Below are 22,040 nucleotides of genomic sequence, written 5' to 3'. Positions count from 1 at the left end.
TCTTTTTTTAATTTTACATTCTATTGTAACCGTGCTTTTTTTCTTCCTGTTTTTGGTAATGTCCTTGTTATGATTGATTTTTATTTGCAGGCAGCTTTCTTAAGCCAACGAGGCTTAATTGAGAATGATTTCCTTACCAAAATTCTGAATGGAATGGCATTTGCAGGTTTTGTGTCAGAAAGAGGTCCTCCATACAGATCCTGTGATCTCTTTGATGAGGTAGAATATCTTTAAAAATAGTCATGAAAGTTGAGATAAAATATTTTAGTACTGTTTGAGGGGGTTTGTTTTGTTTTGTTTCCTTTTTTGGTCAAAAGTAATATTATGTTACTCTTGTGAAATATATTGGAGTGAAGTAGTTTAAAAGAGTAATTATGGGCATGCATTAATTTTTGTTTTCAAAATATTTAGCTGAATATTGTTTTTTAAGCATATTGTTTTTCCTAAAAAGAACAGAAATCATGGGAATTCTCACTGGCATGATAAATCTTTTGCAGTATTTGTCATAATAAAAAAATGTATAGACCATTTTAAAATTTGAAAAACTGATAATATTATTTTAGGGCTTTTTCACAAACCTTTCAATAGATTACAAGAATTTGTTCAGATGGACCAGCTTAGGAAATTTAATCAACTATTGTGAAAAGAGTGGCAGATGTTCATAACTGGTGTTATTACCACCAGATTGATACACATCTTCCTATAGTAAACAATATTTCTTTTAGTATTACTGTAATCCCTTTTATGTATTTCTGAATACTTAATTTGATACATCCAAAATGTAGTCAAGTTTCTCATTGTATGAATTATTAACAATTATACAACATGAGTGCAAAACAAAAATGGCAATGAGTTATTATAAATACTATGTAAATATTTTAGTGGCATATGTAAAAGCTGCTTTTTTATTAAGAAAAATATGCTTTATTTTTGAAGCTGGTAGCATTTGAAGTGGAGAGAATTAAATCTGACGAAAGCAATTCATCAAAAGTGTTAAAACATATCCGAGAACTTGCAGAGCAGCTTGTGAAAAATGTAAGTACAGTGTATTTCTATGCTATAATTCATTAATATTTCACTGTAAATGATTGTGCTGTATACAGAAGATACACAGAGCAGCTTGCAGTTGTATAACTTAATTGCAAAGCTGTAGGTACAGTTCTTTAGTAATTGTCTTTTTTAATGACTACCTTTTTTAAAATATAAATTTGGTATGGAACATATCCTTGGGTTATAGAACCCTAAAGCCAAGTTATAAGTCAGAAAGTAGAACTAAGTTGTTTGTAAGTAAAGCATTCACTCTGTGTATTATTTTTACATATACATGCCCATTCCTTAGAATACAACAAGAAGGCCCGAGGTATGGTTCAATTGAGAATTTCTTACAAATTTGTCTTCTTTAAGTTTTTGAGTGTTGATAGAAGGTGGCATTGCAATTGTTGTCTTCTGGTGCACAACTCTGTAACCCTTCTGGCTGCCTACACTTTTCCATCTGAAAAAGCCCATGGAAGGAACTCACAATATCTACCTTTGGGATTTAAACTAGATACAACAATTAAAGATTGTGAATCTGCTTTTATCACCTTGAGATATTTGGTAGAAGCAACACAATAAGAGATAATGTGTACTTCATTTGGGCAAACATGTTATTTTCTTCATTAATTGTTTTCCTCTCTTATAATTACAGTATGTAAGCCACCCAGAGTTATTTGGGAGTTGGGCAGCCTTCTAAATTAAATTAAAAAAAACAACTTGCATGTCTGCTGAATGTAACCTAGATCTTCATTCCATCTGCCCCTTTTCAGGCTGCAGAAGTAGTATTTCTGTTGTATAAGACTGGCATTTTATTTTGCTGTTATCTATCACTATATAATATTAATGTACTGCAATTACTCTATTTTATTTTATGATTTCAGTTTTGGTCAGTGACCTCAATAAAAGATACTTTATTTTATTTGAAAGTCTGCAGAGAAGATTTAAGATATAAAATAAAAGGGAGTGCATACATTAAATTTAAGTAATAGTTTTTTAAAAGTATATTTGCTTGTTTTGCATAATTTGTGCTTTCTATTCAGCTTTCTATTTTGTAAAATTAAATTACCTTTTCATTCTTTTTCAGCTTTACTTTTTTTTTAATGAAAGATAATTTCTTTGGAAAGTTAAATTCCATAGCAACTAAAGCATCTTGTTGTTTGCTGTACTCTCATACTCATAGTAAAATGATTAAACCATTAATATAGACTAAAATGTAAGATAACAGTCTCTTGCTCTGAAATGTTCTTCAGATTAGATTGTGTCCTTTGAGGACTATAAATTGATTAAAAGAATTGCTAGTCTTCCAGTGGTTACATATCATATTGGTCATTAAATTGTTTGATTTCCATACAGATTAATTAATTTTTGCTTTTATTGCAAACATCAAGATGAAGTACTATTATCCTTTAAGGTCTTAATAAAAATTTTGGCAAGCAAATTGTTTAAATAAATATGGGTTAAACCCTGAATACAAAAGCTTTTTTTTTTTCTAATTTCTGCAGGAGAACCCAAATCCTCATATGACATTCCAAAAAGTTCCACGACCTACAGAAGGATCTCATCTACGAGTTCATGTACTTCCTTTTCCCAGGATTAATGAAAATAAGGTTCAGGATCTAATTCAGGAAAATTTGATTAAAAACCAAAGTGCACCATCTGCTTCTCGCATTGAAAGGAAATGTGTTGTTCCTGCTGGCCCACCTGTTGGTATGAGTGTTATCCTTACTTTTTATTTGGTTAAATAAAATTGAGCACTGTTTTGAAACCTGCGATTAAGCCCCCTGACTTCAAAGGCCATACAAGACCATCTGGTGACACTGTGAGATCCTCAAAAAGGTGGAGCCAACGTTTGATTCTTTTTCCTTTTTCCTTTTTTAATGGAATTTTAAGAGTGAGGATAGGAATGATAGGCCTCTGGGAAGCAAATGACACCCATCCTCATCCTTAAAACTCCTGAAAAATGGCCCCAATCATTATGGAGAGATAACTTTGGGGCATTATTGGACATTTGGAGATAGGATGGGAGTAGTTTACAAATATGTGCAAATCCAGAAGCATCCAGTTCAGAGGATTAATTTCTAGAAAAGCACTGGACCAGCTGGAATAGTCAGATCAGCGTGGTCCGGAGGAGAAACAGAAAGTTTTGGAATTGGTTGGTTTTGAACATGTCTCTTTTATCTTCTACAGTCCTCCATCACTACTATTAGAACCCCCAAAACTGCAAGCAAAGGCTCAGAATTATCCCCCAAACTAGATTTTATTTTTGTATCTTTCATTTGGAATAAAAAGCAAAAACAAACAAATCACATCACATCATCAAAATTAAATGATTCTACTTCTAAATTTCACTGGCACAGTCTTTTCATTCTGGGGCTTCATGTTTTTCATGGATTCCCCTCCCATGTATAGAGTTATTTAATTCTGTTGGACTGACTTTTTCCATACTAGCGGTATTGTAACATATTTGTATGATTTTTATAGAGTCCCCCAAAGTATCTATTTCAATTTCCCATTGAAATAGGACCCTGAAAGCTGTTTAAGGCTAAAAATAGGATTTGATATGTTAATAGGTAATATATTTGTATATTACCTTGTATATTGTGATCAGACACAAAATAACAATTACAATAAGCTTCCTGAATTTTCACCAAGAAAGAAGCATCATTCCAAGATGTGAAATGCCCTATATAGAGCTTTCAAATATTGAAGAAACAGGCAACCCTAATATCGCATTTCCACAGAGAAGCTCTTTTTTATTAGTGCTAAGGATATTCTGCAAAACAACACACATTAATTTGTCCTCATCCCTTTTTATGTTGCTTTTTGAAATTAGAGATATCCTGTGTTATGTTCCTCTTCTCTCATTTCTGGAAAGCAATGCACATTACTTTTTAATTTTATACTACCAAAATTTACATGGAATTTGTAGTGAAATTTTAGAGTGAAATGCCAAATGCATATGTTTTAGATTCTGAAATCATGTTTCTTGCTAATCTACAGTTTTTCTGTGTGGCAAAAGATGTCTGAAGTCTTGCCAATATAATAATATGTAAGCCTCTGGTGGGAGGAGATGGGCAGTGACAAATTTGATGAATAAATTATATATTAAGAATTAGTACAGGAAATGTCTTTGTATCTGTTTTTGTGTGCATCTAATGAGAACACGTGTACAAAATAAAACCTAGGTATGTAGAAATCATCTTAGGAATGTTTCTATTATAATCACTTTTTAGTGATTGTGGTTTTAAAATAAATGGTCTCACATACGTTTCTATCTCTTTTTTTTAGTTTCCATAGTAGAAAAGTCAAGCACAGTTTTCAACAGTGCACAAAGGCTGGAAGTTGTTAGAAACTGCATCTCTTTTATATTTGAAAATAAAATTCTGGAGACTGAAAAGGTAATAGCTTTGTTAAACTATCCGAGGGGCTATTCCAAGTTAAACTCACACATGTTAAGAGATGAGCTGTTTCTAGTCCTTTCTGACTTAGTCCTAAGTGTTTGAGATACCAGAAATGTACTGTCTGTGAAGAAATAGGCTACATTGTTTGGAATCTCAGTCTCACTCCCATTTCTTTGTCCTTTCTACTGAATAATGGATTATATTCTGCCTTTGCCCTCCCTCCCTGTTTTGTATTTTTCTCTTAAATGAAATACACAGCTCCTTGCCCATACTTGAATCCCTCCTTTTCTGCTTGATGAACAGTTGAGGACCAGACCAATTTGCCTCTTAGACTGCTTTTCAAAGGCAACTTTGTTTTAGTTTTCGTATTTTTATTTTGCTGATGTTATTGCTAATTGTAATGATAATAATTCAGTATGAAAGGAAGCTTCCAACAGATTTTTTCAGCATTAGGTCATGTCATATCCAAAATAGAATTTTCAAAACACTCCATGTACTTAAATTCTCACTCTAAAATTAATTCATCAGTGGCAGTAAATTCCCAGAAAGAAGACGGTGCCAAATTATCCCTCCCCCATTTACCTGAAAAGAAGACAAGCCTGAATTTAAAGTGGTTCCTCTCCCATCTCCCACCCCCAGACAGTTTAAGCAGAAAAAAAGACAACCCTGCCTAATTTATTTCAAGTGGGGGAGAGTGTTCCTTTCAGGTAAATACAATAGGAATAGTGAAACCTGGGACAAAGGACTGGTTATGTGACTACTCCTTTTGAAATATTTGTGAGCAGATTAAAGGTAGAGACAAATTTTACCTTCACTCTAATTTTCTCTGTTACCTGTTGCTTGCTTGCTTGCTTGCTGATTGATTGATTGATTGATTGGGCTTATATGGCCATCTATCTCATATAATGATTCTAGACAGCTCATAACAATTCATAAAAACAGAGATAAAAACAGAAGTATCCTTCCTCTGAGGCACCAGACCAAACATATTTAGTGTGTTGTTTTCACAGATTTTGAAGGCCTTTATAAAAATGGGAGTGTTCAGTGATAATGCTTAGAGTATATTATTGTTGTTGTTTGATAAGATATCCAGCTGCAATATATGTATGCTTATATATACTGCTTAGCTGCTTGTTCTAGGCACAGCTGAATATTAAGTTTTACTTCATTCATAACTAAAGTAAATAAAGAAAATCTAAGAGAATATAAAGTTACTTTGGTAGGATACCTCTGTACCTGTTTCAGAATTTTAATAAAACCGTTGCTAAATTTAATACAGAATGTATTAACAGCAGTATGTAACTTGTGCTAACTTTGCCTAGTTACACTTATGTGATTTTTACTATGATTGAAAGCAATTTAAGCATGCTGACTAGATTTTTAAAAAGCAAAACATCCTTATATGATTTATAGCAGCTCAAGTACTGTGAACTGAAAAAGCATGAAAAAATAAAATTATTATTCTATTATATTTTGAAGTGCAAAAATGTGAGGCATATCTGCCCTTTTATAACATTCCTCAAACATGTGGAAAAAACTTTTGGTTTTCAATCTTTAGTTAAAATGTAGACTGTGAATCCAAGTATATTCTATGTGCTTAGGCCATAACTAAGACCTTGCTTGAAAATTGCTTGATTAATTCTAAACCATCTGCTTTATTATTTAAAGTCATGTTTAATTATGAAATAAACTATCCAGATACAAAAATCAGACTTCAGTCACTAACTTAATATGGGCAATTCATAGCAGGTTTGCTGATGGGGCTTATTTAGTAGTAATACTATAGAATATTAGCAGAAAAGGATAATTTAACATTAGGGTTCTTTTAGCTTCCTACTTTTGTTAGCATTTGTGTCTCTTTAGACCCTGCCTGCTGCACTGAGGGCCCTCAAAGGAAAAGCAGCTCGCCAATGTTTGACACAGGAACTAAGCCTCCACGTTCAGCAAAATCGTGCCATCCTGGATCATCAGCAGTTTGATTACATAATACGAATGATGAACTGTACTTTGCAGGTACCTATATTTAACCTTATTTTGATGTGTTTGTGGGAATTCTAGCCTGCCCTGTGTATTTTCTTCTACTTTAATATTAAAGAATTAAAACCTAAATTTTTACTAGGAGTTCATTATTCGTTTTCTTCTGCTGTTTTGTTCCTTTGTTTGCTTTGGGGTAGTTTTGGGACAATTATTATGAAACTGCTCCCTCCATTGGAAGAGAGCAGAGGATCTGTGTATCTTTTTAAGGAGGCATTTGCCTTACACTCAGCATTGGTCATTAAGACATGCAGTTGTTGTGTTTCGTGTTTTGGTTGCAGTTAAGTGCCTCATGCAAGAGAGCTTGCCTTGTTGTTACCATCTTTCCTCCATTCACCTGTCTCACTTCCTCTCGGCACCCACCCACACCCTTGCCCTGCTTTTACTTGGTGACAGCAATAGCCTTTTCTTTCTCTTAATGCTACAACCAATATGCTGGATGCTATTTTGAAGAAAGAATTCATGAAATGAACACTGCCAGGCGGCTGAATCAATTAGATATGCCTTTGGAAGCATGAAACAGTGAAGATACTGGAGTGGCAAAGCCCAGGCCTATTGCTATTCCAGTATCCTCACTGCTCATGCACCTACAAAGGCAGCATTCGATTGGTTAAGCATCTGTTACTTATATTTACAGGACTTTTTCCTAATGAGATGGGGTTGTTATTGCAGCCTTCTTTGGCTGGCCAGCACAGGAACCACAAGTTCCTGGAAAATCCCTGGAATGGGAACCCACTGTACTCTAGGGGTCAAGATCATTGCTTCCACTGCTTTCGAGAGTGATGATTGTTATTTGTGATTAGTGGTTGAAGAAACATCCTAGCTCATCACCATTTCATAAAATAACCATTCAAATAATTGTTTTAATTGCTTTTGAATCTTAACACTTTCATTTATGCAAGAGAAAAAACATGTTATGGGAGAGCTTAAACTCCAAGTATCATTGTACAAAGAAAGAATGTTTAGTTGAAATGAATCATATTAATTAATTTGTGTTTGTGACATGTATTTTTTTTCTTTTCCTGTTCAAAAGAGGTTTCTGACTTCAGAGTTATTTTTTCAGGTTACTTTATGCCTGTGCAATTTGCTGATACTCAGAATCAGTATGATCTTACACAAGTGTTTAGGATTTAAAATGGGAATAATTATTGGATACAAATTGCATTTCAAAATATGTTTATAAATTAAGAAATTTAACTAATAGGCAGCTTTATGAAAATCACAACAGAATTTTAAAAATCTCTGTATTTGAAGATACAGTCAGGAAATTGAAAAATCCATATACATTTTTGTATCTAATATCATACTTTTTCCTCCATTGGAATCGATAAAAAATGAACCTACCTATGTTGGAAAATTATGCATTAGGAGTATAAATACATAATTTTGAAGTAAAAATGCTCAGGAATTTTGAAATAAATTCAGTGTTTCATGTGGAACTTTAACACTATCAAAACCTATAAAAGGTAAGGCTGTGAACAAGTGCTATTCACTTTTCATTAATAAAAATACTCAGAATTGTAATTGGGGTTCTTCAAATTTGAAATGCTTATATGCCCAATAAGCAGAGAAGTAAATTGTTTGAGTTGTTGAGTTTTAAATGCTTAAAACAGATATTATGTCTTCAGACTCTAAAATGATGTTTGTATTCAGCAAACAAATTAGAGCATAATGTAATGCATATTATCTCTTTGGACATGCGAACACTTTGAACCAAATAAAGCCTTTGGTTTCACTTGGACAGGTTATACAGAAATGAGAGTGAGGCTACTGCTGGATGAGACTTTCCAGACAATTAGTTTTCTATTTGAGACCATTATTTGTTTTCCATATCTTCTGTACTTTTTCCAAGAACAGATTCTTTAAGAAGAAAAAGATGAAAGAGTCGCACAATACATTATGGTTGGTAGCAGACTATCTGCCTGGAAACATCCAGAGGCAATTGGTGACATTCTTATTTGATGACCAATGAGTTATTTTTCCTCAATATCCAGTATTACTGTACCATAATTAAAGCTCTGTTTTTAGCAATGACAAAATAATAGTGTTCAATCCAGGTTGTGAGACGCTTGTAAGGATAACATATTAAAATAGTCAGTAGATTTATTAGCCATCATTTACCTTTATTTATGCCAATACAATAATACAGTAAAAAGATAATGAGCATGGGAATTGAGCATATCTCTGTCTAATAAACTTTGATTCACAGCTCCCTCAAAATCAATCTTCATAAAAAAGAAAGTTTGAACTATAAAAATTAATGTGCCGTAACAGGATTCACATGAAAGAGAATATAACAGTACATAAAGCACTAACCTAAAATATGTAGGAAAAACTCAGTTTTAGTATATGTGCAAAGTACAGATGACTTTAATACAAAAATACATTTTAAGTTCAAGTGCAAGCCAAGCAAAACTGGCCAAAATATAGAATTGCCATTTTTTCCCATCATATAATTGTTAACTACAACCCAGTATTATCTTTAGGCTATCTAGTCTGAAAAACATAGAGTAGTATAATAAATTCTAACATAAAAGGCAAAACTTAAATACTTAAAACAAAGTGTCAAAAGTTGTATCTTCTGTTTCTCAAAATTTCTTCCCATAAATTCCTTTATTTTTACACAAGGAAGACTTGAGGGACTTTCCCAAACAAAGCTCCCTCGATATGCACATTCATTTATCCATTTATTTGTGATTGCATTAATTTTCAAGATTTTTGCAGATAATGTATCAATTAAAAACTAGATTGCTTTGTAATTGTTCCTATTCAATTTCTGTGAATTATAATTAAAATATCTCTGTTTGAGATCCACATAACTCGGTTAGTTTCCAGGCTTTAGGTCTTGAGTAGATAGACTTCAGGCTTGCATAATTTACTTTGAATTTAACTAGAATATCATTTGTTGTAAGACATTCTGCAGAAGTTATTTTCATATCCATTATAATTTTTCTGAGTTAACAACATTGTCTGTTATATTTCCTGCATTTTATTGCTGTACATCTTCCTTTCCTAACTGTGGCAATTTTATCAGCCCAGCAGAAGAAAATGTCCACATGTATTAGATGGGGGTGGGGGAGAAGTAGAATTGACTATAGAAATGCTGGTTTACTTCCGTATTTATATTCAGAAGCTACAGAGCAGTGTTGTATTGTACCAAATGTATGTTTGTTTGATTATTCTTTTGCATTTGTTTTCATTTTTCTAGTCTTTTCACCTAAACAGTTCACTGAACATTTAGAAATTGCTTTTATCCTAGGCTGACCATACATCCCATTTTGAATGGGACAGTCCCGTTTTTTTAACATTTCCAGACCGTCCCATCGTTTTAATATAAATGTCCATTTTGTCCCGTTTTCTTAAAAACCTTACTTAAAAATTTGAAAGTTCCTGCGAACCTGTCAGAATGCAGTCTGACTTTGAGTGGAAGGAAGGGGAGCTCAGCAGAAACAGCAGGAAAAAAACCGCAGAGCTCAACCCGGCAGGAAACCTAAAAAGAAAAAAACAGGATCAGCTGATATGCGGTGATCAAAGGGCGAGCCGATTGGCTCCTGCCTTGAAACGGTGGGAAGAAAAGAACATAAAAGCACAGCCAGAGGAGGAACGGCTTGTCGGGGACAACCGTTCACTAGGCTGTCCAGCCCAGCTTTGCCTCTCGCAAACGAAGGAATCCGAAGGTTCCCAGCCCAAGAAAACCAGAGAAGTTCCTGCCTGCCGATCCAGCCCGTTGCCCAGCCCTGCCCTGTTTTGCCATCGCAATGTCCCTTTTTTAACCCCATCCCGTTTTGCCATCCCAATGTCCTGTTTTTGTCTCAAGGAAATATGCTCAGCCTATTTTATCCACATATCTCCTTGAAGGCCTATGACTCAAGTTACTAGTTGAGCTAGGTGTTAAATTTCAGTCTTCAGTCTAAGGAAAGAAGAAAGATTGCCTATTTATTTATTCATTCATTCATTCATTCATTCGATTTCTATAGCCACCCTTCTCAGCAAGTGACTCAGAGCAGCTTACAAAAATCAGTTTTGTTTCTTCACCTAGTATTAAACAGAATGGGAGATTTTTCACTTCCAATTGAAGGCTGATGGCTGCATGTTAAAGAAAGAAGTATCAAGATTTCAGGTCATTCTAGAGGACTGTCCTCTCTAAAGTAGGGCAGATAAACACCTTAGGCTTTAAGTGACCTCAAAGTAAGTGGAGGATAGGCTGTCCCAACTGTCTCTTCAAGAAAAACTGCTAAAGCCTAATCAGGAGCTGATGACACAAGTTCCTTGCCCTGGGCTGATAACAACTTATATAGCTGGCCATTTAGCTCATAGAGTACCATGTCAGTGAGCTGTGGAAAAAGCTAGTACTGGTAATATCAACTTTTTCTTTCTGTAGATGTTGTATATTTTAGTTGAGATTCAATCAAATCTAATATTACTGAATACAGCTCATCTGGTTGATTAGGCAGATACTAAGAATGCTGTGATCTACGTTAAACTCTGTCATCTGAATACTTATACTGTTCTGCATTTCCTTCAAGATGCTCAAGGCAGTGTACTGTGGTTCTCTCATTTCCGATTTTCAGTCACAATATTCTTATCAGGTAGGTTAGATTGAGCAATAGTAAATGCCTCAGGGTTAGAGAGAACTCTAGGAACCATTTTTAAAAAGGCTAGGTGACTATAGTAGCCATGGGCTACAGACTACCCCTTCTAGCATGGTGGTGGTCTACATTCTCTTAAGCCAGTGTTGCAGTTTTCCCATCAAAACTCATGTTTTAGTGTCTGTGTAAATTAATGTGAATGTAAATAAAATAAAAATAGAAGGATTTTTCTAAAACAATTCAGTCTGAAATACTAAAACTTGGTTTGATTTCTTATGGCCACAAATAAGATTTAATTTTATGCTTCTTATAAATCAAACTAATAAATGGTCATGCATTCAATAGAATATATCATGCAATAAAACTGTTTTAAGAATATCTGTGGCAAAAGGATTCGTTGAATAAAAAATTTAACATACTTATGTTTTATTTCACCTGAGGTGTTTATGTATATCACATTACTTTCCCTGTCTTGTTCTTTGTGCATTAACTAGGGCTTAAAGTTAATGCAATGCTGAAACTGTTCAATTAAAGTAAATCCATCTTTTTCACACAGTTTCTCCCATGTATCAAAAGAAGGTGAATTACTGAAAAAATAGATAAAATTTGAAAATGTGAAGGACAGAGTCTCTGAGAGCACAGTTTTTTCCTTGTTTCTATAAGTGGGAAAATAATAAATATTTGTAAGACTTTTTAAAAGTAGAAAGCATATGGAATTAACTATTGTCTGAACAGTTACACTTATAATGGTTCTATGTTCCCTTTTTAATGAGGTTATAACCAAACTTTACCTAAGAATAGGTTTTCATAGAACCAAAATGCTTTGCTGAGAATACAAGCGAAGCAGCGAAGGAAAAGTAGTTAGGCTGTGCAAATCCTCCAAAGGAGGTGCCAAAAGAGATGCTTCGTAACCCATGTGAGTGCATACAAAGTTAGCTCCTCACATCATTAAAACAGCCATGTTTTTCCTCCAGGCTTGTGCAGCTGCTTCAGTCATGCTCCCCGCAGTCTCTGCATCCTGTGGCTGCTCTAAAGATTCATAGAGAAATGCTTCATCTGCACTCCCGTAAAGAGCTCATGGTACCATCAAAAAAGACTTTGACTGATGGTACCTTTTTTTGCTACCTGTAAATGTTTTGATTTATTTACTGAGCAAGTTAGTGTACCGATTATTTTCCTTTTATGTTAAATATATCTAAGAAACCTGTTTTGTTGTTCTTACCATTTTTTTGCCAGCCTCCCACATTTTATGCTTTATTTTTTCTCACACCATCCTAGCAGTTCCAGATTACCTGCATGTACTATTCTTTGGTGATTTCTCCCTTCTAGATGTATCTATTTTGTTTTCAGATCTTTGCTAAGCTTTTGTGTAGCCACACTGCCAACTTCTCTGCCTTTTTTCCCCCCATTGGAATTATGTGCTGTCCTGCCTTTAGTACTTGGTTTCTTAGGACTGCTCACCCACCATCAGTTCCTTTTCAGTTAGCTCCACCTGTTATGGAATCTGACTTATCAATGCACCAAGTTTATGAAAATCCATTTTCTTCATGTCCAACATAAGCAATCAACTATATTCATCTTCACTTAAAATCAGTAATTCGAAGATTACATAATCACTTTTTCATCAGTGTTCCTGCTGATTTCACTTCCCTGTTGCTTAATATGAAGTCTAGCTAATCCCTTGTGCATTCTTCAAGCCTCTACAACAGAAATTTGCCAGCAACATGAGATAGGAATTTCCTGGAAATATCATGTTTGGCAGAATGAACTACCAACAGGTGTTGTGTTAGTTAACGTCTTCCTTCTCTAGTATTCCATGTATCTCTAAATATCTGCAGTTTGCTTTTGGAAAAGGGGGAGGGAGGAGGAGGAGGAAGAGGAGTGGGGAGGAGATTTTTATCCTGTCTTTTTTATATATAACTCAAGGTGGTGAACATACCTAATACTCCTGCCTCCTATTTTATCCCACAACAACAACCCTGTGAGATGGGCTGGGCTGAAAGAGAGTGACTGGCCCAAAGTCACCCAGCCAGGAGGTGACTTAAGAGAGGCCTAGAACTCACAGTCTTCTGGTTTCTAGGCCAGCACCTTAACCACTACACCAACTGGCAGTGGCAGTGGCTGTTGTTGTTGTTATTACTATTATTATTGTTGTTGTTGTTGTTATTATTATTATGCTTCCAGATACAGTTCAAACTGTGGAGTCCTTGGTGCTCTCTGAGCTTGGTTGTTTGCTTGTAGATGTTTCATTACCCAACTAGGTAACATCATCAAGGCTGTTGAGTGTGGGGTTTGCTCCCTGTTTATATACAGTAGCACTCACTAGCCCTGATGATGTTATCTAGTTGGGTAATGAAACATCTGCAAGCAAACAACCAAGCTCAGAGAGCACCAAGGACTCCACAGTACAACCCTGAGCTACAGATACTCTCTTCTATTGGAACAATTCAAACTGCTGACTTCAACCTACAAAGCCCTGCATGGCTTGGCACCTGGGGGCCTGTGCAAGCATATGCTTCAAATGGGTCCCATCCATGTAGTGCACACTTTCCAAATAAGGTTCTTCTCCATGGGAGATTTAGAAGAGAGTAAGAAACCTCTGCTTTTCTTCAACCCAATGGAAGAGTTTCCCATCAGAAATATGGATGACATTTTGGCTTCTGATCTTTAGGCTGTTGAAGCAGAGCTATTTAGAAGGACTGGGTAGGAATAGGGGGTTAAAAGCTGGTAATAGCAGTTATTAATAAGCTCAACATATGAGATGCTTTTAAAAGATGTGTTATGCTTTTGTATTACGTACGGTGAGGTATTGTTTTTGATATTATTGTTTTTAACCAGAAACCACTGTGAACCTTTGTGTTGTATAAAAATATAATTAGTAAGTAAGTAATTTTTGTTTGATTGAACAGACTATAGTAGTTCATTCCTCCAATTATTTTAACCCAAATATTTTCTATAGAGAAAGTACTGTAGGAGGTATAAGTTGGAAGGAACTTCATAGGCCAACTAGTACAACCTCCAGCTTAGTGCAGAAATCCATAAACTATCTCCAGTTGAAAAAGCTCCACTGTAGGGGAGGCCACAATTGCTTCACTGCTTAATGGCTTCTAGTATTAGGAAATTTCCCCTATTATTTAGTCTGAATTTATTTTCTTTTATTATCAACCCTAGTTCCCTTTCAGTGACATACTTACCCAGTGATAAACAGGTCCACCCACTGTTAGACATGACAACCTTTTAGATATTTCTCTATTGCAAACTAAACATTGTTTCCTTGGGCCTAGCTACATGCCTCCCCTTTCTAGGCAAAATATGTGTGGGTATGGGTGTTAATGGGTGCAGGGACGCGGTGGCGCTGCAGGTTAAACCGCTGAGCTGTCGATCGGAAGGTCAGCGGTTCGAAACCGTGCGGCGGGGTGAGCTCCCGTTGTTAATCCCAGCTCCTGCTCACCTAGCAGTTCGAAAACATGCAAAAGTGAGTAGATCAATAGGTACCGCTTCGGCGGGAAGGTAACGGCGTTCCAAGTCGTCATGCTGGCCACATGACCCAGAAGTGTCTATGACAACGCTGGCTCTAAGGCTTAGAAACGGAGATGAGCACCGCCCCCTAGAGTCGGACACGACTGGACTTTACGTCAAGGGAAACCTTTACCTTTACCTTTATGGGTGTTAATGCTCCCAGACTTTGCTACTTTCTTCCCCAGAAAGCTCAGAGTGTGTGTGGGGGCGGGGTGCACGTGCGACTTCATTTTTATAAGAGTTCTAAAGCAATTTCTGAGCTCCAGCAGTGCAGTTTATCTTCTGTGTCTTTTCTAGTTGTCACTTTCATCTGCAGGGCTTGTTCCTTTGATTGTCTTCCTCATGGAGAGCTATTTCCTCTGTCAGTTCCTATTGTACTTCTTCTTCCTTTCTTTGATTTGATACATTTTCATTCTTTCTCATCAGCTGAAATGCAGCCACGTGCTGCTCTAATCTTTCAACTTTTTCTTCAAAGAACATTGTAAGTTTGCTCTTGGTGCAAATACTTGACAAGTTGTTCTGGTCATGACTCCATAGTGATTTCCATTAATCTTCACTTGTGTTTCTTAAGGCACCACCAGTAATAAAATAGGTACTTCATCTTATTTTCTTTCTCAGGTTGTCCACCCTTAACATAAAGGGAAAATTTGTTATACTTCTGTAATCTCTGCTTACTCAGCAGAAACAGTCCTTCTGGCACTCACAGTGGGCAATCAACTGTTCCCAGGAAATGTCCCTTGCCATCAGTAGCTCTTCAGGAGATTACCTTTTGATCCATTATAGCTGTACCCATAGTAAGTCAGCACATTTCTATCACTTCCTCTCTTTCTCTACTGTTTTCCTACTGTTTTTCAGTACTGAAAACTGTTTTTCCTACTGAACTTCACTGCCAAACTCTTGCTTGTGTTCCCTCTTCCCTCACTCAAGGAGAACTTTAGGTTTGAGAGACAACTACAATCCTGATTTGTTACCCTGCCTCTTGGGTTACTGAAAAGGCTTCTGAAAAATAAGGAACTTCAGGGCAAATGCTTGGATCCCTCTTGCCTATGAACAGTTTCCTGCTTACCTTACCGAAAGGGGAACACACAATTCTTTTTCTGGACAGCCTGTTTTGTCTTTAGAACTCTAGTGCAATAATTATTATTGCAGATAATTCGGGACCCGACTCAAGACAGTGGCCTCACCCCAGACTTGGTTTTCTTGTTGGAGCAGTGGCAACGTGATCTGAGGGGAGAGTTACACCTATCCCCTTTGTCATGGTCAGATCACACCCTCGTGACCTTGAGATTCTCCTATACCACCCCCCTCTGCAGGGAGTCAGGACCCATTCAACTGGTCCGCCCCCGGCAACTGATGGACCCAGTAGGGTTTCAGAGGGAGCTGGGGGTTATACCCAAGAGTCTGCTGCACAGTCCAGTGGAGGCCCTGGCTGCTGCCTGGAATAGGGAGGTGGCTGTGCGGCCTCTCTTGTCCCATCGTACCTGACACTCCCTGTGGTTTTTGGAGGAGCTGAGGGTTCTGAAGAGCATTAAGAGACATCTAGAGCGCCGCTGGAGGAAGACAAAAGACTGAATTTGACTGAATACAATCTAGAGTTGCTATTAAGGCCTACCTTGTGGCAGTAAGAGTGGCGAAAGGTCAGTATTTCTCCACTCTTATTGCATCCTCAGAATGCTGCCCAGCAGCCCTGTTTAAGATCACCCAATCCCTTTTAGGGAAAGGGGATTCAGAAATCCATCTAAAGGGCCGTGCTGAGGAGTTTTCTGGGCAACTGCAGGATAAAATCGCTTGGATCCGTTCAAAGTTGGACTCCAAGCATGAGACAGGGTCTGTGGAGATGCCTGGGGAGTGTACTTACCCAGTTATCTGGGAACAGTTTGATCCTGTTGGACCCAAGGAAGTGGACAGGATCTTCTGGACTGTAAATACCACCACTTGCCAATTAGATACATGTCCCTCCTGGCTGGTGAAGGCAGCTTGGGAGGTGACGTGTGGTTGGGTCCAAGCTATGGTAAATACATCCTTGAGAGAGGGAGTGTTTCTGGTGGCCTTTAAGGAGGCACCAGTGTGCCCCGTTCAAGTGACCGTTTGAAGGGCCTCTCGGCCCTTCCTCAAGAAACCATCGCTGGACCTTACAATTTTCATCCAGTCTCCCACCTCCCCTTTTGGGGGAAGTTGGTTAAGAAAGTGGTGGCGTTGAAGCTCCAGAGGATTCTGGATGAAATGGATTATCTAGACCCCTTTCAGTCAGGTTTCAGGCATGGTTATGGGACGGAAACGGCATTGGTCACACTTATGGATAATCTTTGGCAGGAGCGGGATGTGGGCAGTGCATCCATCCTGAGTCTTCTTGACCTCTCAGCTGCTTTTGATACCATCAACCATGGTATCCTTTTGGGGCAGCTCAGGGAGTTGGGGGTGGGCAGCACAGTTTTGCGCTGGTTCATCTCCTTCCAGGGCCAGTCCCAATCAGTGTTGATAGAGAGCAAGAGATCCAGCCTGCAGCCCCTTCTTTGTGAGGTGCCTCAGGTGATGCCGTTACCACCCTCTTCAGGTGCCTGGGGGCTGTGGGGGCCTGGATGGGGAGCAACAGGCTTCGGCTGAACCCTGGTGAGATGGAGTGGCTGTGGATTAACGGTGATCTGAGAAATTGTCATCTTTAGTTCTGGATGGGGTCGCACTGCCCCAGACAGACCCGGTGCGTAATTTGGGGGTCCTCTTGGACTCATAACTCCTGCTCAAAGACCAGGTGGCATTCATGGCCAGGAGGGCCTTTGCTCAACTTTGTGTTGTGCGCCAGTTACGACCTTTCCTGGACTGAGAGGCCCTTCGAATGGTCACTCATGCCCTGGTCATCTCCCATATAGACTACTGTAATGTGCTCTACATGGGGCTACCCTTGAAGAATATCAGAAAGCTACAACTGGTCCAGAATACAGCTGCGCAGGCAATTTTAGGTGCCCAAGGTCGGCACATGTAACACCTTTGCTACATGAGCTGCACTGGCTCCCAGTTTGCTTCTGGGTCCAGTTCAAGGTGTTGGTTAATACCTTTAAAGCCCTAGATGGCATGGGGCCAGGCTACCTGCGGGACTGTCTTGTCCCCATCACATCGAGCTGTCCCACCTGGTCATGCAGAGAGGGCATGTTACGGACCCCATCTGTAAAAGAATTCCATCTGACGAGGTCCAGGAAACGAGCCTTCTCTGCAGTAGCCCCCGCCCTCTGGGACATCCTCCTCCCGAAGGTGAGACAGGCCCCCTCGCTCCTGGACTTCCATAAAAAACTAAAAACCTGATTTTGCCAGCTTTCCTGGAGTGGGAAGGGGAATAGTCATTCCTGGGATGGCTAGTTCCTTAGAATACTCATGGACTATCCCTTGTACTCATGGACTGATACAGAATCTTCAGCCATCTGGATTTTACCACATTTTATATTTTTATTGTTTATTTATATTTATATTTATATTTATTATTTTATAATTGTATTGAATTTTAAATTTTGTCTTTTTGTAATCTGCCCAGAGTACCTCCTTGGGGGGAGATGGGTGGTGATAAAATTTGATAATAAATAAATAAATAAATAAATAATAATAGGATTCCTCCTGATAAGCAGAGGAGATAATATTGGGAAAGGGGAAAAGCAGTAATAATTACCTCTTTGTGCCTATCAGTGGGAGACTGCACTGATTAAAGTCTTTTCATTTACAGAATGCAAGTTATTTTTAAATTGAATTATTTTTTGAGAATTCAATTTTTTTGTGAATTCATGAACCTGTCACAATTTTCAGTTGGTTTCTGAAAAATAACCTCTGAAATGAAGATACAATCAGTTCTTAAAATAAAATTATTAGTCTCTAGTCCCTTTCTTCTACAGATTCCATTCCAGAACTTCTTGATAATGTTATGTCATCATATTTTATAATGCTCTTCTTCTTTTCTTTAGATTATTTTTCCCTTTAACTAGTATTTTCTTGTTCTCTGAGGTATTTGCCTCCTGAGTTATCAATTCAAGTTTCTTCTCACACTCCTTCATTTTATTGTATGAGCTAGCAGTTCAGTTTTGGGAAAGTTCTGAACCTTCAGCTTTTCATTTTAATCTAGGATCAAATATGCTCAATATCTTTTAGTTTTCAGCAGTATGCAGATGTATTGCATTGTGTACGAGCAGATATTCATAAGACTGAATTGTTAATATTTGTTCCTGACTGTCTTTCATTTTCTTTTTTCTGGGTTGTGCTTTTATAATTTTAAGCATTTAAAAGAACTAATAGCATTTAATAGACTGTAGGCCACATGCCTTCAAAGTAATACAATTAATTTCAAAGACATCTAACACAAATAAAAGCAAATAAGACCATATATAATGTTTTTGTGGATAAATGTGTAAGAATTTTTGTGGTGATGATAGAGATAGGTTGGTTGAGAACATCAGCATACAGTTCATGTATTTTTAATACAGAAAATGCCGTGCTGTTAGCTGAGTATCCAAATGTTTTCCAGCAAAAGTAAAAGAGATTGTATGATGAATGCAGTAGAGAGCCAGTCTGGTTTAATTGTTTAGGCAGCAGGCCAGAAACCAGGAAACCGTGTGTTCTAATCCTGCCTTATGCACAAAAGCCAAATGGATAACTCTGGGCCAGTCCCTTTCTCTTAGCCCTGGGGAGACGGCAATGGCAAATCACTTCCAAAAATGTTGCCAGCAAAACCGCAGGGACTTATCCAAGCAATCGCCAGGAGTCAAAACTGACTTGACACTTTTTTTTAAATGATGCAATAAGTGGAGTATGTTTCTGAAAAGTAATGTGTTGAAGACGATAGTAGTTGCATTTGAGAAGGGAAATGGAGTGATCATTTGCAAATTATATATAATTGCTGAAGAACTAGAGGAAGGGGGTGTATTTGGGTATCCCAGTAGAATGCTTACTAAAGATTGGGAAAGGATTAATAAAATTTAAGAAATGCAAATGCTGGTAGAAAAGAATGTGGTGTGTAGTTTGTGTGTGTGTGTGTGTGTAATGTTGCTTACCCCGAAAAGGAATAGCACGATGTTTCTGTATGACCCATGAATTCTTCTTATCCATAAAGAAAAACAAATACGGCTTGAATCTAAAAGAAATGTGTGTAAATAAAAAAAACACATTTGTTTCTACAAAGTGACCTGATTTCATATTCTACTGTGGTCTCCTCCCTGTACCTCACCATTTCAGATCTTGTCTAAATCAAACCCAGAGAATATTTTGTACACAGTTTATGGCAAAAATATTTCATTTTCCATTAACTGAAATGTATGAGACATCCAAATTCATAGAGATAGAAAGATGTTTGGAGGGAGTGGTACGTGGAAGAATATATCAAAAACTCATGGAAGATTATGGGACAGAAGGAAAACAGATTGTATATCAGAGGAGGAGCAGATTACGGAAAATTCTAAAAGAAGAATCATTAAGTTTGCAATTATGTTTTATGTTACATTGCAGTATCCCTTCAAAAATGCAATGTTAAAAAAAAGGTGAAGAAGGGTCTTGTACAACAGGATAAGCACATTCCTCAGTGGAAGAAAATCACATATTTTGTTATGTCTGGATCACTGCCACAAAAAAACAAACATTTATTCGCTTCAGGTCTTTATTCTTTTGGGGGGAAGTAGGACTATTTGTATTTGTTTCTATGTTTCATTGATTGATTTTTTTTTACTACAAAAGACCAACAACAATGGAGAAGTTCTTTTTTTTGTGTGCTGGAAGACAACTGGAGCAGAATCTGAAGACATAACAGTAAAATAACAACAGAGTGGAACTGGTAGAATTCATTCATCTCTGTAAAGACAAAATTGGGGAGATTAAGCTAAGTGGGAAAATGAAACAAGTAAAGAAAGTTACGTGCACTATAAAAAGTATAATTAGTACAGACTGAGTCTTCAAAAGCAGCAGACAAAAAGGAAGATAAAAGGGAGGAAAAAATATACTAATGGTAAGATGAGCTCATATAAAAAGTTAAGACGAATTATTATGAGTGATATATAAAGCCTAAGTAATTTATTTGAAAAGCAAAAATTATTCCTAAATTTTCTCTGAATGTTTTCTAAATTAAATGAAAGCTACCTAACTTGCCATTTTTGCAAGTGTTTAAATGCGTATGTCAAAGTAATAGTTTTAGCACAAATAACGAAATTAAAATAAAATGCAGTCAGGCAGAATTGGATATAGTAATATCTGTGTGATTTATAATACAGTGTAAGCTACTTACTGTTTTTAATATTTCATCACATAATCAGCACCAGAATCTTCTCAAGCCAGTAACACAATAGTGTTATGTATGTGGCTGTTTATATATGTTCAAGAAAGAATTTGTTACGCTTTGAATAAATGTTGTCAAGCTTTCTGAGTTAAATGGAAAACTTATCTGAAGGTTATAGATTTTAAGTAGAGTTTGCAGTGAGATCAAGCTTAATTTAAACCTTCAAATGACAGTAGGTTTCTTTAGGTCCAGTGGCTGATATGAATAGGTTTGCTACTGCCGGGGTGGTGGTGGTGGTGGTGTCTATTGTGTTTTTATGGTTTTTAATTTTGTAAGCCACACGGAGTCACAGTGTAAGAGTTGGGCAGCCTTATAAATTTGTTTGATAAATAAATAAAAAATAAAAATATGGAAAGCTATAAGGCTCATATGGATTGAAGCTGCAAATCCCCACCCCACCCCTACACATTTGCCTGTTGACAAATTACAATCCATAGATACTTTTTAGGCCTAAGTCTCTCAGATAGCAAAGTAGTAAATTAATATAACCTGATCTGTGGGTAATTGCAACTTGAAAGTAATGGGTACCTAAGTAATCTTCCATCTGCATGCTTGGCTTATGTCTAGAAAGCTTTCCTATATGTTTCCTACATGTACTGAAAATTTCCCTTTAAAAGGTGGGGTTCTGTTAAGTCTAGTACCCTTGATAGAGTATAAAACTTCAGTCTACCATACACTGCATAGAGCTGAACTGGGCTGTGCAAATCTTTTGCGTAACAGAATTGCTTCAACAAAGGTTCAAACAAAACATCAATTTACAAACTGTTTTATGAAGCAACACAGCTCATTCCAAATGACAAATAAATATTACAAGAGGTTCCCTGTCCCACCAACCCTGTGTTGGAGAAGAGGACAGTTCAAAACTGAGCTACTTTTTGTTTCCAGAGCTCTGGGTTGTCTTATTTATTGGTACTCTTGACTGTCGGACAGGTCAGTGATAATTTGGCAATAATTCAGATATTGGCATTTTCCTGGGAGCACCTCCCTTAAATCTGTTCATTAGAGATTTGGCTTTGAATCTACTGGACTTCATCGGAGGAGGAGCAGGACTTCTTGCAATCTCCTGATCTTCCGCAACCTGGTTTTGCTTTCTGAGACAAACTGAATTCTTGATCCGAACTATCAGTGAAAAAAACTGAAGATACAACTCTATGTAAACAGAGC

The 22,040-nt window shown here is 37.1% G+C and overlaps 1 protein-coding gene across 2 annotated transcripts in view; it reads left to right on the top strand.

Annotated features, from left to right (window-relative positions):
• SBF2 (SET binding factor 2) overlaps nucleotides 1-22,040 on the top strand; it is a 266,379-nt gene that overhangs the window by 152,148 nt on the left and 92,191 nt on the right. For both annotated transcript variants that reach the window (XM_063289456.1, XM_063289454.1), the window contains exons 12-16: nucleotides 91-219; nucleotides 937-1,035; nucleotides 2,538-2,742; nucleotides 4,324-4,433; nucleotides 6,300-6,449. In XM_063289456.1, the coding sequence (XP_063145526.1) occupies nucleotides 91-219; nucleotides 937-1,035; nucleotides 2,538-2,742; nucleotides 4,324-4,433; nucleotides 6,300-6,449 (693 nt within the window). The remainder of the gene's footprint in view (nucleotides 1-90; nucleotides 220-936; nucleotides 1,036-2,537; nucleotides 2,743-4,323; nucleotides 4,434-6,299; nucleotides 6,450-22,040) is intronic.

Source organism: Candoia aspera, chromosome 1 (assembly GCF_035149785.1).
Source record: "Candoia aspera isolate rCanAsp1 chromosome 1, rCanAsp1.hap2, whole genome shotgun sequence".
NCBI classification, from domain to species: Eukaryota; Metazoa; Chordata; class Lepidosauria; order Squamata; family Boidae; genus Candoia; species Candoia aspera.
This window is presented reverse-complemented; position numbering and strand designations above follow the sequence as displayed.